Source organism: Drosophila willistoni (genome assembly GCF_018902025.1).
Source record: "Drosophila willistoni isolate 14030-0811.24 chromosome XL unlocalized genomic scaffold, UCI_dwil_1.1 Seg141, whole genome shotgun sequence".
Taxonomy (NCBI): Eukaryota; Metazoa; Arthropoda; class Insecta; order Diptera; family Drosophilidae; genus Drosophila; species Drosophila willistoni.
Genome location: NW_025814052.1, coordinates 12,916,911 through 12,935,366, shown reverse-complemented (window position 1 = coordinate 12,935,366; position 18,456 = coordinate 12,916,911). Strand labels below are relative to the sequence as shown.

General features: G+C 34.6%; 1 protein-coding gene and 1 non-coding gene across 2 annotated transcripts; both read right to left on the bottom strand.

Annotated features, from left to right (window-relative positions):
* Positions 1-1,211: 1,211 nt before the first annotated feature.
* Positions 1,212-18,117, bottom strand: LOC6641301. Its single transcript, XM_002064219.4, has 4 exons — positions 17,994-18,117; positions 2,450-3,896; positions 2,163-2,354; positions 1,212-2,097 (listed from the first exon to the last, which is right to left on the bottom strand). The coding sequence occupies exons 1-4, from the start codon at positions 18,072-18,074 to the stop codon at positions 1,898-1,900; spliced, it is 1,920 nt and encodes a 639-aa protein (XP_002064255.1). The 5' UTR covers positions 18,075-18,117; the 3' UTR covers positions 1,212-1,897.
* Positions 16,234-16,306, bottom strand: Trnam-cau. Its single transcript has one exon. It is a non-coding gene; the product is annotated as a tRNA-Met (tRNA).
* Positions 18,118-18,456: the final 339 nt, after the last annotated feature.

The window sequence follows — 18,456 nt, the reverse complement described above, 5'->3', positions numbered from 1 at the left end:
TCGATGATTGATGGACTTTATGTCAAAATATGATTGATTGGTCTTTTCGTTTGGATATAAATTGCTAGAGTCTCTCCCCAAATTATAAATCTGTGGATTAAAGCCCATTCCATATCTTCATCTGGCGGATTCTATGTATAATAAGTTGATTTATTTATATATATTTTTTAGATGTATATTCTGGCATTATTAGCTTGGCTTATATATTATCTATATGTAATAGTTAACGCTAAGATCAGTGTTTGTTAATTGGGATTGCTTGATCCTATGGTGGGCTCTCTCTCTCTCTCTCTCTCTCTCTACTTATGCATGTGTTCTCTTTCTTCTACTCGATTCTCTCCTCCCTCAAACTTAGTTGTAATATCATACTTATGGCTGTATATAGGCACCAAATTTTTTAATGTTTTCAATCTTTAACAAATTTCAATTGCATCCCTCCATATATAAACTGATCAACTGATCTATATATGTATATATAAACTTATGATCATTGTATATATATATTTAAGTAGTTATATCATGTATAAATGGTACATTTTAAAGCCAGCCATTTTGTATAGTTTGTCTTAATTGTCGGCTTATAAACTGCTTGTGATCGTCTTGAATATTATATGTAGGTAATATATAAGTATACAGTTATAGTTGGTTTTCAAGTAGGTAATTATGTAGTTAACTTTAATTTCTAGCTTATAAACTATCTTTGAACTATCACATACAAGTTCACTAGTAAACAAAATGGAGAGATGATAACTAAATAAAAGGACGACAAAAACAGAAAAGAAAAAAAAAAAACAAAAAAAGTTTGACAAAATAAACATAAAATAATTATCTGGTTTTGGTCCAGAATTTAAACGCACTTCGTTGGTGTTTTACAATTATTCAAAAAAAAAAAAAAAAGAAGGAAATTCAAACTTACTAACAATAAGACAAAATCTATTCATATGAATATAATATAAATTTAGCTATAAATTTTTTTCTTTTTTTTCGAAATGTCTATGAAACTTGGCTGAGTTCTAATACATTTTCTGGATTATAAACGAATTGTAAATGATATTGTAAACATTTGCCAGCAATTCGAGTTTTTCATAGGGCCGGAAAAACAAAAAAGGAAAACTCGATTTACAATTACAAGTTTAATCTATGTACTGCTTATATACATATACATATGCAATTATTTTGGTATATTTTGTTGTTGTGTTGTTGTTGTTGTTGTGATTGTGGTAGTTGAAAACAGAAACAAAAGTTATAAATATATAAAGCTTAGGCTTGAATTGATTCGTTTTGGCGATAATGAAATACTTTTTACAATAGACTGATCTTTGTTTGAAAATTTGTTTTCGAATTATTATACTTTATGTTGGCTTATCCAAAGAAAAAACTAAATGTTATAAGGCCATGTGAAAACAGATTTTTGACAGAATATCAAATAGTGAGTTATGATCTCGAGAATTTACTTCAATTTGATAATTTGTGGTTTGGCTTAGTTTTCTCTCTAGATATGGCACTATTAAATTGTGTGTTCTCTTTTTTTTTGTTTTTGTACAACAAAGAATCAGTCTTATATATATGTATGTAGGTACTATGAAAATCCTATAAAGAACAACTTGAGTTTTATGTTTTTGAATCTCTTGAAACTGTACAAACGACAAGTTGTTTAGTTTAGTTTAGTTTACTTTGTGTTGATTTTACTTGATGAAATGTCTAAAATATCACAATACCCCACATAACTTTTTGGAGGCTGTATTGTAAGAAGTATTATTTATATGGTTAGCAAGAGGATCGTCTGTCTACCTTCAATATATGTATGTATGTATGTATATACCTATAAAATACATGCATATATATAGTGTACATAAATCTACATTATAATCCTCTCACAATGCAGCTGCATTTCAATTTAAAGTTTGACATTCTGCTGAGTTGCTGTCGCTGTCGTCGATTCCTGAGTGGGAACTTGGGCGGCATCTGCGGTACGTCGACGAGATTGAATATATTCGACCAGATACTCAATGCCCCAGGCGAAGGCACACATCAAAATGCAGATGCTTTGCGTGTGTATGCAAATTGGATAACTGTCCGTCACATCACGTATAAGACCTGACAAGAAGAAGAATAACGATGACAAATTATAGAGTAAAGAAATAAAACTGCCTCACACTTACCAATTAGTGGGCCAAATGAGATCACAAATAAAGCCTTGCCCACCAGATGCCAGCCAAAGGCCGAGGGTAGCTTCTCCAATGAGCAATATTCGGATACGGTCAATGTGAAATTACTCAAAGCTGATCCACGGAAGAAACCGCAAATGGATAACCATATCATAAGTTGGGTCCAATCTGTTTGCTCGGCCATGACTAAAAAACGCAAATGGTAAATATTAGTTTATACTAGCTACACTCCAAGTCACTTCAATAGAACAACTATCTTCTCAATACTCAACAATACTCACTTGATCGTGTGATGGCCACAAAAATGATGGAGACAAGGAAAACGGTACGCTTCTTGATTGTGGTCCTGTCGAATATCGGTGGCAGGACAATACGTGCCGCAATATCCGTAATGGCCGTTATCGAGAGGCAAAAGGCAACATCGGATTTCTTATAGCCAAGGTTAGCGAAAAAGAATGGCGTGACCATTTTGAAGTTCATCTCAGCCACATAGAAAATGGACAGGCCGAAGAGTAGATTGAGAAACATTTTATCCTTCAGCATGGCAATGTCGAGAAGATCGGCAAAACGACGCCAGAATCCTGGCTTCTTGGCCTTCTTCTGCTTGGAGTTTTCCTCCTCCTGTTTGTCCAGTTCGGTGGTGGTGGGTTTCATTTTAATGAAGCTATCCCTATGCCCGCCCAGGACAATGCTTCCGGTGGCAGTGCCCACACGACGCAGCTCTCGATCATTCTGCTCGAACTCGTCGTCACCTGTATTGAGATGCACCTGCAGAATGGATCCAGTGAAATCCATGTACGATAGATTCGATGTAACCGAAGCCTTGCGGCAACGCAACTGTGTGGCATTGATCTCCGCCTGCGAGGGATATCCATCACTATTACCTCCAGCCCCATGGGCGGCACTCTGAACGCCGGCCAGCGACATGATGCGAGGGAAAGTGGGTCGCTTGGGTATGCCCAATCTGGAGCCGTTCATCGTATTCATGGCCATTTCCGAGTAGTTCTTACGCATCGAGTGTTTGTGAAAGAGCAATGTGTTCATCTCGGGCAATGCATCCTCCTCCACAGTAGCCGCCGTGGTGGTGCCATCCTCCTTGATCACCTTAAACTCGGGTGCAATCGAAGCTGGTGCCCCACCGACTGTCAGTTGCGGTTGCGGCGTGGGCAGGGCCGATATGCACATCAACTCCTCGTCGTCAAACTCCTCCTTCATGTGCCACTTGACCGGTTGCAGCAACACCGATCCAACAGTGGCATTCAATGCCACACCGGCCAGCAGTAGGACGGCACCGCTGAAATCGTACGCCTCAAGGAGCACTCGGACCAGCTGCGGCATTATCAGCATTCCCATGGCCGTGCCAGCCATGGACAAACCCACCGCCTGGCCACGTTTATGCTTGAAGTAATGATTGAGAGCCACAAAAGCTGCCGATGTCGACAATCCCACGCCAATGCCATTGATAACCGAATATGTGCTTAGAATATGGGCCATGCTGGTGGCCGGCGACGTAAGAGCCAGTCCCAGTCCGCAGAGCATTGATCCAGCAATGGCCACCTTACGGTACGAGAACTCCTTCAGCAGCGGACCCACAAATAGGCCCGAGAAATTCATGCACACGTCCAAAGCACTGATGATGATGGCTGCTCCAGTTGTGCCCACATTCAATTCCTTCAATGTGTCACCGAAAAGTAATCCAAACGATGGCTCAATAGATCGAGTGGCCAGCTGCAAAAAAAAAAAACACAAAAAAGGTTAACCCAAAAGAAAGAACTTTTTTTACAACAATCTAGATCGAAAGATGTTTGAAATGAGTTTTTCAATGGCAAATGCTTTGAATTAACTATAGATGGGAAAACTTTCAATATCAACTACATATGTATTTGGGAAACTCAACAATAAGATCCTTGAACTAAAATGTCGATCCTACAGAGGAAATCTTTATACATTTGGCTCCAAAAATTTTAATTTCAAATGATGAGGAAGAAAGATATAGTAAATTGTGTATTATGAACAAATGTAATTTCAGTTTTGTGTTTATATTATTTATGACGAATTTTTGTGTTTTGTTTTTTCGGGTGTTAAACGTTTTTGGCAGAGCTAATTCTATCATTTTCATATTGCCCTCATAAATTTTTTTTTGGTAATTTCTGTGCGGGCAAAAGAAATTAAAAACATTGTGTACCGGACATTCAAATGCATATATGTACAAATGTATATATGTAGTGGTTATATACTAAATATTGCAGATAAATCGCCAGTATATGTACGTCATTGTATTATGGGGAAATTCTTATCAAGTATTACGTAGTAATGCGGGTGCGATTACTACTCAATGTACTTGTATATATATATATGTATGTACTTTGGGTGTATCAATCCAATCAATGCACTTCAAATGATCAGTTTTGTCATGTGGAGAAGAGGGAAACTTCCATTATCATGCATTGGGCTTATGATTGATTATATGGCCAAGGTACATACATACATACATAGGTAGATTTTAAGACATTGAAGAATCGCACACACACACACACATTGAGGGGGAGGGGTGGGGGGCTGGAGTCGAGTGTGTTGTCGAACATGGTCAATGATATGTAGGTATTATTAATTTGTCATTGTTTGATTACCGCGTACAATACGCACTCAAGTGTAATACACGACGATCTTTGGAAAAGAGGGTACTCAAAGAATCGGTCAATTTCTAGTTACTTCGACTAACTATCTTTACTCAGCAATGATTATGTCATCCAAGGCAGACGCTTCGAGGAAATTTACAATATATTGAATCGAGGTTTTCTTTTGTTGATTTGATTTGCAGAGCCTTTGATTATGTTTAATATTGTTTGCAGATCCATTTGGTCTCTATACAATTCGTTTATGGGGCGTTTTATTTGAAAGCATTTATTGCTCTGATAATTGAATTATCGTCAATTGAAATTAAAAGAGTCAGTCAATCAATCAATCAGTCAATCAGTTCGCTAGTCACGTGGACATTTAATGCTGCAATTGAATGAATTGGCCATTCAGTGATTTTGTTTTTTGTTTTTGTCAAATGATCAATCTGTAATCCGTTGGTAATAAACCAAATTCGTTTACTCTTTTCTAGTTATTTATTTGTTTTTCCACTTTTCACATGTTTCCCCACTAACATTAAGTGTAATGTTTAAATAAATCTTCTTTATACATCGGTTTTTTTTTTTTAGCGAATAACAGCAAAAATTTTAAACAAAGTTGAAGATCGTGTGCCACCCAGCAACGCTCTAAATCAACTTTTGATTTATATGAAGGTATACATATACATATATATATGTAAATATATTTCAATTTCTATTTATTCGTCTCACACCCAAGTACATTTAAGCCACATTTTGGTTGTGTTGGCCAGGGTAATGGCAATTGGCTGCTGTTTTTTTTCACTCTATGCGAAATTTGTGCAAATTAGTGACTTTGATTATTTTTAAACCTTCTGTGCAATATTTTCAAATTCAATTCACATGTTGCCTGGTTTGCCGCATCTGACGTGACAACAAAATCGCCAAAGCGATCAGAATATATATACAAGTGTGTTGATACCTAAGTATATAATGTAAACGAGTTGTGGTTAAATAATTTACCTACTTTGAAATGAGTTGTCATACTGTTTACTTTTTTAAAGTATTAGATTCATGAAAAGATCTGGTTTGAGTCATAATTCTATATAGAAAATGCTAAAAAAATTTCCATAAATTGGGGAGAGGAAAAGCGAGGGAAGAATTAGTCAGTTAGTAGTAAACGTTGTGTAAAATTGGCTAAACAAATTTACAGATTGTTGTGAATTATTTAATTTTACATGAGAAACTTTTAGAGAACGAGGGCGGTTCGAAAAATATATGTTTATTTGTAAAGATCAAATGAAAATCAATAGACATACTTCCTACTGAACACTGGGATCATTATTTTGATCAGAAATCACCTTAGAAGTCACCTTAATGAGTTCATTTCAAACCCTTTGATTATTTTTTACACCTTATTAAAAGAAGACTTGAAAGTTACTTATTTATATGCCTAAACTCTTTGTTTCATTAAGTGGAAAACACAAAATGAAAGACTAATCTTGGAAAAGTATCCTCCATCCTCTATTTAAATCCAAGTAAAAATCACTTCAAATCACTTTAATATATATATATCTGGTATATAGTTTTTCGTGTTTTTTTGTTCTAGACCCAATTAATTTCTTTATTGTTTGTTTGTTTGCTTTATTTTTCGTTTTTGTGTTTTTGGCAAATCTTTTATATCATATCAATGATCAATTCATTATAATTGTAGCTGTAAATGCTTTTTGATAAGAATGGAGCACGCGTTGGGCTCGGGAACTTTTAATACACATATGTACATATATGTATGTACATATATATGTATGTATATGTATACCTAAGTATATCCGATAAGTATTTCTATGGGATTTTTATAGTTGTTGTTGTTGTTCTTTTGTTTGTTGCTTGTTTTGATCAAAATATTTAAGAACTAGTCTTAACCACATTAAATTTTTAAGTCATCAATACAGGTGTGTTCTCGTGTGTGTGTGTGTGTGTGTGTGTGCGGCCTAAATTATTTATCATGGAATTTCTAATGTAGTTAACTGATGGCCTTATCGATTTTAATACGATGACGCTTGGCCGTCAGCACGCAGAATATGATAATGAATGGAATTGATGACGTTGCCAGTGAATTGTCACGAAGCATTATAAGGAAGAAAAAAAGAAAGTAAAGAGTAAGGCCAAAGAATGAAATGAACGTCATGACGGTCAACGCCAACAATGATGGCCGTAAATCAAATAAAAAAAAAAAATGAAATGAAGTTCATTGTCAGAAGCGCATATTTTTAATTTTCTTATTCTCAAACGACTTTTGTTGCCTATTGATTTTCCATTAACTTTTGCGTGGCATTTTTAATGTCTTCAACATTGTATTTTATATCCTTCTTTAAGACTTTCTCATATGTAGGTTTCTCTATGTGTGTGTGTGTGTGTGTGTGTGTGTGCCACTGCGTGTTCATGTTATCGAAACTTCTCAGAGAGAAACTGTCAAATAGCTAAACGTAATTGCCCATGCAATTTCAAGGGGGAAAAACATTGAAGTCTTATCTTGGACAAAAGGCAGTTGCAGCTCTTCGTATGTAGTTTAATCCTTGATTTGTCTATGGCATTCTGTCAGTTCCAAAAGAAACTTACATAACATTTTGAAAATTCATCGAACCAATTAACTTTTTATCAGCGTTTTGGAAGAATTTTGACTCCACAAATGAAACCTTAAGACCACTGAAGAACATTTGTAGTCACTTTATTAGTTTAACTGTATTTTTTTCAATTAAACTTTTTGAATTCACAATTTACTCTTCATTTTTATGCATTTTACACTAATTCTCAATTTGATTGATAGAGTAATTTGATTACAGAAACTAAGCCTTTTTATTTGCGAAAAGTGGTCTAGGCTTCTGTTGAGTTTTTTACTTAGCTAATTTTGTTTTGATTTTTGATTTTTTCTTAAAAAAGAGAGATACATATATGATTTACAAACAAATTTTTTAAATGACTTTTTCATCTTTAATACTTGCTATTAGTAAAGACATCTTTTAATCCTTTTTAGAAACGAATTGAAATTGGGTCCAAGCAAAGTCAAATCTAATAATCAAATATATAAATTTGACACCAATTAAGTGTAAAATTCCTCAGACTTTTGATTTCGGATGGAAGATTCAAGAATAAATCAAAGAAGATTGCTCTATTTGCAAGAGACCAAAAGGAAAAAGTAAATGGTTTTTGGATTTTATTCATTAATCTTTATAACATTTGAAGTTTGTATATGATTATCAAGGACATAACCAGAAAAGGGCAGAAGAGGGCATTAAATTTTCTACATATTTAGGAGTTTATTTCATTTAAGATGAATTTTGGTTAAAGTTTTGTTTCGAATCCTTGATGTTTATTGAAATTTGTTGCATTTGTTTATGATTCAAATTTTGTATATATATTAAATTCAATGGCAGAAAACTGAAAGCTTTCCAAGTGAAGTTCGATGTGTTTTTTTTTCAATGTATATTGAGGGTTTAATTTACATATTTATTAGAATTATTATTTGTTTTTTTTGGGGTGATTGTGCCTTATAAATGTCTCCTTTTTTGGGTACATTGTCTCAATTCATTTAATTCGGTTTTTTCTTCATATTAATTTGCGTTAATTAAGCAATGCGTATTTATTTCATTTTAAATTTTTGTTTTATTTTGTTTTGCTCTCTTTTCATTGTCATTATTGTTGCTGTTTGCTGTTGTTCCTGTTGTTGTTGTTGTTGTTGTTGCTACTGAGCCCAATAATTGAAGCAATTAACTGTGAAGTACATTTCACTCTCCTGCCTGCCAAACAAATCAATTAAAAAAAACAAAATGTATCTACATACATTGCTATTAAACAGAAGCCAAAAGCAAAAAAACAAAACAAAAAAAGAAAACTGAAACTGAACGTAACTCGAACTCAATTGAACCAAAGTATGGTGGGAGTGGGGGGGGAATGGGTGTGGGTTCCATTTTGGGGGCAATCGGTTATCGGTGGACGGGATTGGGGATTGGGGAATGGGGATCGTCATCGGGATCGGAGGCACTCTCACTCGCATTCGCCTTGCGCATGATCACAATCATGTGATTTATCCAACAGATACCCATCCAGCTGTTTGTTGTTGTTATTGTTGTCGTTGTTGTTGTTGTTGCTGCTGTTGTTGTCAATACATAATTACGGGTTGCCAGCGAAAACAAGCAAACCAGTCCCATGAGATGCTCTGCATGTGGCCAGAGACAAAGACCAAAGACCAAACTGAGAGAGACCAAAGCCAATAACTTGCAACAAGAGTCACGTGATCTCCACACATCAGCTGATGCTCTTTAAGCATACAATTGTGTGTGTTTGTGTGTGTGTGTGTGTGTTTGATACATACATACATACAAAAAGCATGTGGTTACAAAAAACAAAACCTGATTTAGTTATACTTGCTGTTCCCCACTCCTCCTCCTCCAATCCCACCAGATGGAGGCCTTGTTGGTCATTGTCAATGTTGGTTGTCACACACACACACACACACATTTAAACTCTGTTTGTGTGTGTGCGAGTGTACATCGACTCTTGACATTGATTTAAACTTGCATTTACTGTGGCAGTTGCAAGAAAATTGAAAGACAATTCGATCTTTCGATACCCCCTAAGCCCAAAAGGCATAAAAACGAAATCAAATTTTTCTTGGCTTTATGTGTAAACTATTAAAAATTGACATATATTTTTTTGCATGATATAGATTTATTTGCTTACTTTCCATTTCTTCAATTAATATCAACAAATTATCTTTGATTTTTATAGAATAAACATTTCTGCATTTTGCTTTTCATAGTTCCTTTTCATTTCCACTTGACTTTTCTTTGACATTTTATGGAAATTAACTTCCGTGGTTTTGTCTTTGTATTTAAATTTGAAAAGGAAATCAGAATTGTTATACCCAATTCGAATAAACGAATAAAAAGGGCATACATTCATAATTGTTCATTCGATTTCATTTCATTCCCAGGCGGAACCTAAAATCTTTTGACGTGAATATCCTATATACTACATATACATACATACATATATCAACTATATAAAATAGCAGTAGCGGATCTTAGACAAGTTTATAGTTTATGGAAGAGAAATTCAAGCCGAGTTAAGAGGTAAAATTTTGTTCTGGGGTCAAGATTTTTCCCTCATTTTGTTTTACGTCATTTTTTATTTTGTTACCCCCAAATTCCAACGCTAAATACTCTATATACATGTATGTATGTAATCTGTATACTCTTCTTTAGTAGTAGTTCATTCCATTTATCTAAGCTTTTTATCTAATTGTTATAAAATTAAATCCCCCAAAAAGAATTTCCATTTATTATATGTAGTACAAATTTCAAAGATTATGCAATTATTATTACTTTACATATATATCATATATGTTTACATATGTGCATATAATTTCTTTTCCTATTTCACTCTGTAATTTTTCTCAATTATTTTGCTTTTGAATTTGTTTGGATATGTCAGACCTTATTGCTCGTTGGGACACGTGCTTGGATTTACATTTAACTGCAATGGATGGACTTACATATATATATATATATATACATATATAGTCGGGTATATATCTTTTTTGTTTTGTATGCTTGCCGATTGACTAGTTATAGTCGTGGTGTCTGGCGCGTGCGTTTTAGATTAGCGCCAATTTAAAATCAATATATCGAAAGAACGTTAAAAGCATTTCTATTTACGAGTATTATTGAGTATTGTTGTTGTTGTTGTTGTTGTTGCTACTGCTGTCATTATTATTGTTAGATTCTTGTTGCAAATCACACCATTTGCTACTGATCAGAATAGAAGGGGCTCTAAAAACCTTTTATTGTTAACTTTCAAAAAACAACAACAACAACAAACGAAACTCGTGTCATATAGCAACAAGCTCTTCTTCTCTTTTATCTTTTCCAACTAATATTAAAAGGCATTTTAATCTGATGGTTCAGTTTGTAGACGACATATGAAAAATGAGATGACTAAGCATATTGAGCTTATGGATCTTAATCTCAATTTTCTGAGTAACTCGAATTCATTTTCGATCATATTCAAAAAGTTTCCATTTTCATTTCAGCTAGAATTTCCATTACAGTGAAACTTCATATTGTCCCAAAGATCAATCAGTCAATAATGTCCAAAGAAAATCATTTCATTTTCTAGGAGAGTTGGCTAAAAAAAATCTCATTTTGTTATAGATCATTTAAAATATGGTTCATATGTATATAATACATTATCGATCGATCGTTTCTACTGGAGTGTTTAAGCAAAAGGTCTGATCAAGAAAATATATACCTACATACATATATAGTAAATAACTCACTCTAAACTCATGACCCTGATCAAGAATACATATGTATATATGTATGATGTATGTTTAATAATAATCTAAAATATCTTTCAGTTGTCTGACACTGTTTCGTTTAAAGTAGTTAATTTTTATTTCATTTTTTTTATACCCTTGCAAAAAGGGTATATTAATTTTGGTCAGAAGTGTGCAACGCATAGAAGGAAGCATTTCTGACCATATAAAGTATATATATTCTTGATCAGCATGACGAGACGAGTTCATATAGCCATGTCCGTCCGTCCGTCCGTCCGTCCGTCCGTCTGTCCGTCTGTCCGTCCGTCTGGATCAACGCAAACTCCTCCTAGACCGTTAGAGCTACAGAGTTGAAATTTTGCATGAAGGCTTGTATATACTGCAGGCGTTGTATATCTCGGATTCAGCCGGATCGGACCACTATATCATATAGCTCCCATACAAATGGCAAAGTCACGAACAGTGACTTTTCTCAATATCTTCGTTATTTTCTGAGCTATTGTCGTGAAATTTAATATTGGTGAGTTAATTACACATATAAACGACTATGCCAAATTTGATCAAGATCGGGTGACTATATCATATAGCTCCCATAGGAACGATCGGTCGAAAACAGTGACTTTTGTCAATAACTTCGTTATTTTTAAAGTGATTGCTTTCAAATTAAATATTTGTTAGTTTTATATATCTATTAATGTCTGTGCCGAATTTGATAAAGATCGGGTAACTATATCATATAGCTCCCATAGGAACGATCGGTGGAAAACAGTGACTTTGATCAATATCGTCGTTATTTGCTATGCTAAGATTGTAGGCCGTTCTTTCGGAAACAGCTTTTTTAGATAAAACGTTTTTCCACTTTAATGGCTATAGGTAAGGAAAGAGTTACCAAAAAAATTGCAAGGGTATACAAACTTTGACGCGGTCGAAGTTAGCCCCGGCCCTCTGGTTTTTTTTTTTTTTTGACACTTCATTTGCCAATTATCTGTGAAAACGGTGATAATATGAGTGGCAAATGACGTCATTAATTAAATGAAAACACACAGACGCAAAAAATATTGTTAAAAAGGTGTTACCAAGAGGCGCCAAGTAACAAATAACAAATTTATGACAGGAAGTGAAAATTGAGAATTTTTAGCTGGATTTTGACCACATTTCGATACAGACCTTATGCTCTCTATCATGTGGAAAACAGAAATGTTATTCTCTTAACTGTGGTCAACTCGACGTCACTTGAACCACTTGAAATGGCCATTGGCTCTGTGTGTGTGTGTGTGTGTGTGTGTGTGTGTAGGATGATTTCTATTTTATGGATTTGCTAAACAATTGTTTCATTTAATAACAGCAGCGGATAGCGTTGCCAGATATGTTTTTTGTGTGTGTGTTTTGTTTTTTTTGTCGTTTGTCGTTTGTCGCCCCGAGCATGCGATGTCTGAATGTCACCAATACACCGAGGCCCCCCCAACGCTCATGGTGCCCCCCTTAAACCAACCGTGTGCTCAAGTTCGTGACAGGGTACGGATTTTTCACGCCCGCCTTACATGGCAGAGATTCTGGACATCATCAGTGCCCGAGATGGTCGTCGGTCGTCTAATCAAAATCTTTTATGAAGAGACAATGTGCTAAATAATTATCTCCGTCTCTTAGTCACTCTCTCTCTCTCTCTCTCTCTCTCCCTCTCCCTCTCCCTCTTTGGGTCTAATTGTCTCTATTAATTGCTGATCTATGATTGAAAAAAAACATAGGTAAGTGGTTAAATGGGTGAGCAGGTGTTTATTATCTTATAAGCCCTGCCTTCCTAGCCATGACTGTTTTCTTTTTTTTTCATTTTTGACAATCTAAAGTCTTGACTCTAGACATTGCGGCAAAGTGTTAATCGCACCTCTACTGACCGGCAAATTGATAATGATAAGAACAATAAGTAAAATCAATGAAGGCGCATTTCATTTCATTTCATTTCCCCATATGTTTTTGTGTGTCTGTGTGTGTGTGTGTGCCTTGTCTAGCCATGCCAGGCCAAATTGGCACAACGTCAAGGAAGGTGAAATGACAATTCTTCAAATAGAAACTAATAAAACTCAAATATCAAACAACAGACAGACCACATCAGTTCACTGAGTTTCTATATTATATAGACACACACACACACACACACACACATAGAGATGTCTATGTAAATGCGAGGTGTGTTCAGTTGAAGTTCAGTAGTTTTCGATCACATCTCGCCATAGTCAACTCGGCCGACTCGACGACAGTTCCAACAAAATCAACAACCGAATGTGAACGAGAATCGAAACAGAAGCTGATCAAAGTCCAATCAAAGTGTTTAGACTATTCTCTGTTCCCCAACACAAACACACACACACACACAGACACTTACATATATATATATATATATATATATATATTGGAGACATCAAATGAAAAATTGCCGTTCATTAGATAAAAAAAAAACAAAACCAGAAGACAAGGCAAAAAAAAAATATAAATTTTTTTAGTCTTGTCTAGACCCAAAGTACCTATTCGAATCAATTGGAAAAACAAACAAACTAAAGCAAAGCGATGAGATGAAAAATGTTAAATGAAAATCAGGAAAGAGATTCATGAATTAGTTGGACAATCTTCAAGATTTTTGAGTAGATTTTTCCTGTTTCCTGTGTGTTCTTTTTACTGAAAACAGGAGGAAAGATCTTCGGAATGGTGATTTTTCATTCATAATGAATCTCTCAGTGACAGTGACAGATCCTCGGGAGGACTAATGAGGGAAATTGTCTTCACCAATTTTCTTTACCTACAAAACTGGTCAAATTTGGATATTTGGATCCAAGTACGAATGTTCGATTTCACTCCCAGTGAGCAAGATTCGCCACTGTCTCTGTCATGTCAGCCAAAGTGTTTCAAATTTGCAAGCACATAAACTGCTTATTTCGTAAATTCACTTCAAAGGACAAAGAAATGTGTGGGTTGCTTGTTTGCCATTATTTGTTCAGAAGAGTCATGAAGGTACTTTAAGGAGTTGAGTTACCTTACTCCGAAATTGAATTCTATGTTTTTCTCAGTGACCGATCTAACTCATCATCTTGGCGCAAGGAAATTGAACATTTTGAGGGAAAATCGTTAGCTGTATTTCAAAATTCAACCAGTTTTAGAGCTAGAATCATGGTTTTTGGGATTCACCCCTCGAGGATCCGCCACTAGTACTTAAAATTGGTTGGCTTATTTAGTTTGAGAGAAGAATGTGAACAAAATTGAAGAAAATCTAACACAATCTTATATAAAGACTGTCAATTTCTAATGAAAATTATGTCCCTCTAAGAAGGCCCGCGTTTAATATGGAATTTCTTTGTCAAGTTAAGAAAATTGGCCAACAAACAAATTGGGTAAAAATCTCTCAGGGTCATTATTTTTCAATCTTTTGAACCATACCAGATAATTGTCTAAATTCCCTTTCAAACTAAAGTTATGGACTTGTGTCAGAAATCTATCTAAACCTAAATCTATTTTGCCCTAAATTCATTGTTCTTATATGACTAAAATCTTGTTTATAATTAACTCTTTAGTTTGTGTTGTTTTTGGGTTCTCTTTAGGGCTTAGATTATCTATAGCCTTAACTCGTAATCACAAGTAGTTTGTATGTATTGGAGTTTGTTTTTCAACCTTATTTTCTATTGTTTAATAATGTGCAAAAATGCTTTTAATGTGTTAAGGTTCAAGTGCTAATTTGCCTCGTAAATGATTTAAAAGCGATTAGAAGTGTTTCAAAGATAACGAAACACACACACACACACACACACACACACACACGCACAACTAAAACTAAGAAAATGTATTGAGTTTCTCCCAAAACGATCATATAATCGACTGATTGGCATATCACCAACTAAACTATATACATATATATATATGTATATAGGTATATATAGTTGGAATTCATTTGGGTTTTAAACATTCATCATTATTTAATGATAATGCATGATTTTATTTTGCACATATGAAAAAATTATAAATCATACTTATTTGTCAGGCAACCTTAACATCAATTAAATTTTACAGCCATTCTAAATTTTCATTTCGGCCACATTAAAAGTGTCGATGAAATGCTTGAGATTTCAAAAGCTTTTTCATGTTGTTGTTGTTGTTGTTGTCGTTTAGTCGTTTCGTTAGTATGACTTTTGGTTAATTGTAACCGACAACCCAAAAAACAAAAAAACAAACAAAAAAAAAAAAAGAAGAAACTAAGGAAAACAAATCTTATCTTAGCCCCATACATAAATTCATTTGTATTTATGTTCTAACAATAATAATAATAATAATAATAATAATGCAGTTGTCAAATCAATTGATTAGACTTCATTCCTGTGTGTGTGTGTGTGTGTGTGCTATTTGGCTTCCTATTTCAAGTCAATAACTTGAAAGCGAAAACATCTTGCAATAAAAAAAAAACCAAAACCAGCTACAAAAGTTGTTAAATTTCTAGGTACCTAGATATATATTTATATATATACCTATTTGTTGTTTTTGGTTGAATCCACTTGAAAATTGGTTTCAATACCCACACAGAATTGCATTAGTCATATGGAAAAGTCTTAATGTTTCTGTGAAATATGTCCAACAGATGTTTGTGGTCAGTTGCCTTTCCTATTAGCCATATAAATGAATATATTAAGAATCTAGATATATATTTAGCCTACAAAGAAACTAACTTTAAGGCCTACTAAATAATTTAGTTGCATTTTTATTAGAACAATTTGTGTTCTACACGATCTCTCATAATGTGTCGCATTATCTATTTATATTTACATATACAGTGAAACCTCGATATAACGAATCTGAGGGGGATCGCAAAATTATTCGTTATATCTATTGATTCGCTATAGGTACTGAAATGTAAAACCTTAGTCCTTTCAAGGGACTTAACAAAAAATTCGTTATATTGGGTTTTTCGTTATAACGAAGTTCGTTATATCGAGGTTTCACTGTATTTGCATATTTAAGAGTAAGTAAAAATGATTTGCAAATTAAGTCCAAAGTAGGCCGTTGTTCCGCCTGCTTCTGATTTGCTTCTGCGTGTGCGTGCGTACGAACGACTAGGGAATACCCTTTGCAGTTTGGAGAACTAAAAAAAAAATCTACATGCCCCGGGTGAGGCTCGAACTCACGACCTTAAGATTATGAGACTTACGCGCTGCCAACTGCGCCACCGAGGCCTTGTGACGGTGCAATATATATATATTCCCATATCTTGTGATTATATATAGAACAAATTTTAGAATTGTTATCTCTGCAGGGCAGGTACAACCTCTGAATGAATTTAAGAGAAATCTCATCTTTATGCCTCTGGCAAGGATATACAGTGAAAACTCTGCTTGGCAAAAGCCCAAAGGGTCTGTTTGCACTGTACTTGGAATATATAGGGAAACTATAGATCTAGATCTCTAAGAATCTATCATTGAGTAATTGTAAGTAGACCGCTTCATATACATAGATGGCTTAAAAAGGTTGACATACCACAAGTTAATATGCTTACACGATACAATATATCTTTTTGTAGCTATATAGAAGTATACATATATATAGCCACCTACGAGTATGTGCAAACATCTGGCTGGAATGTGGCCAACAAGTGTCTGGCAAACCTTCTCGAAATATTGTATTCACAATTATTGATTGTAAGGATAGCCCTGAGAGAGTTTTCCCTTTATAAGAAAGATCAATTGATTGATATATATATATATATACATACATAGGTATACATAGGCACACACAATTAATCTGTCATGTGTTGCTGTTGTCGTCAGGTAAGATAAATTCACCAAAAACATTGTGTGTTTGTGTGTGTGTGTGTGTGTGTGTTCAATGAAATGTATCACAAAAACCCATCAAGAGAGTGAACACTGTGAAAACTCAGTTCAAGTGATCACGCATCATGTGCGTGACCAAAAAGAAAAATGGCCTCGAGATCACATCCAGATCAAATCATGAACGAGAACGATCCACTCTACTCCACTTTACTTAACAATTGAGTTTCCTTCTTTTGTGAATATAGTCTGCTATATATATATATGTATTGCCAAGTAAAGTAAAGTTCTCTCATTGCACTCATAAAAACACAGAGAGAGAGAAAGAGAGAGAGAGAGAGAGAAGAAGGTCAATGCATTTGCTGTCTATGTGTGGCAATTTGGCATTTGTCCAAAAAAAAAAAAAAATAGAAAAAAAATCTTGTAATTTGTATACTACTACTCCAAGTCTAACTACTAACTAAACCTAGCATGTTTATGTATATGGCTAAAAAAAAATCTCGAAATTCTTTATACAGTTCGCTGAACTTGACCAAAAACTGGCCATAGAATTATTTATTTTCATCTATTCTGAGCACACAAATTGTATATAAACAAAAAATTAGAGACATGTTCATATATTTACGATATTACTTATTTACTACTCACTCAACAAATCTAATATACAAATTCGTCAGCACATTTAACCTTATCGCAACTTTATGATGAGCTCCCCGGGCACAGTATAGCGAGCGAGCGAGGGGGGGGCAGGCAATGTGAGGAAGAGGCTCCAACTAAAAGCCCTGCCAACCTCTGGCCCCTCCTTTTACCTATCCTATATGTATATGTTTCCATGTGTGCGTGTGTGTGGCCATATAAACTAACTACTACTAGCTGAGAGAGGAACTAACCTATCCTAAGTAGAAATTCATTGAAATTTCGTATAGAAATACATAAACATACGAATTCAACATTCATTAGAGTGTAGGATCTCTCTCTCTCTCTCTCTCTCTCTCTGTCAATTTCTTTTGGAATGTACAAGAAATATTTCATTAATAATTGTGCTTGTATTAGGGGGATGTGGGGGTGGTGAGGGGGGTGGCTTTATGACACTTACATTGACCAGGCTTACACCGAAGCAGGCAACCCAACCCCAACCGCCATCGGGGGCAACTTTTCTGGGTTGTTTTGTAGTCATTTTGTAGTTTCCTTTTTGTTTTTTTTTTTTTGGTGTCTAGTTTGTGTTGTTGTTGTTGTTGTTGTTGTGGGTGTTCTTCTTATCCTCCTTCTCTCTCTCTCTCTCTCTCTGTCACTCTTTCGTTTACACTCTGTCTTTCTCTGTTTCACTTTTTACGTTTTCCTTAATTTTGTTTCTTTTATGTTTTTTTTCTTTCGGTTTTTGGTTGACTATATATACATATATAGATATACAAAAGTTTAGTAAGATATGGCAATATATATATATAGATACATATATATATCGCCTGCGTTTCCTTTGTTAAATTCTGAATTTGTTTTCTTGTTTTGTTTTTTTGCTGTTTTTACTTTGTCGTTCTTATTTCTGTTTTTTTTTTCTTTCG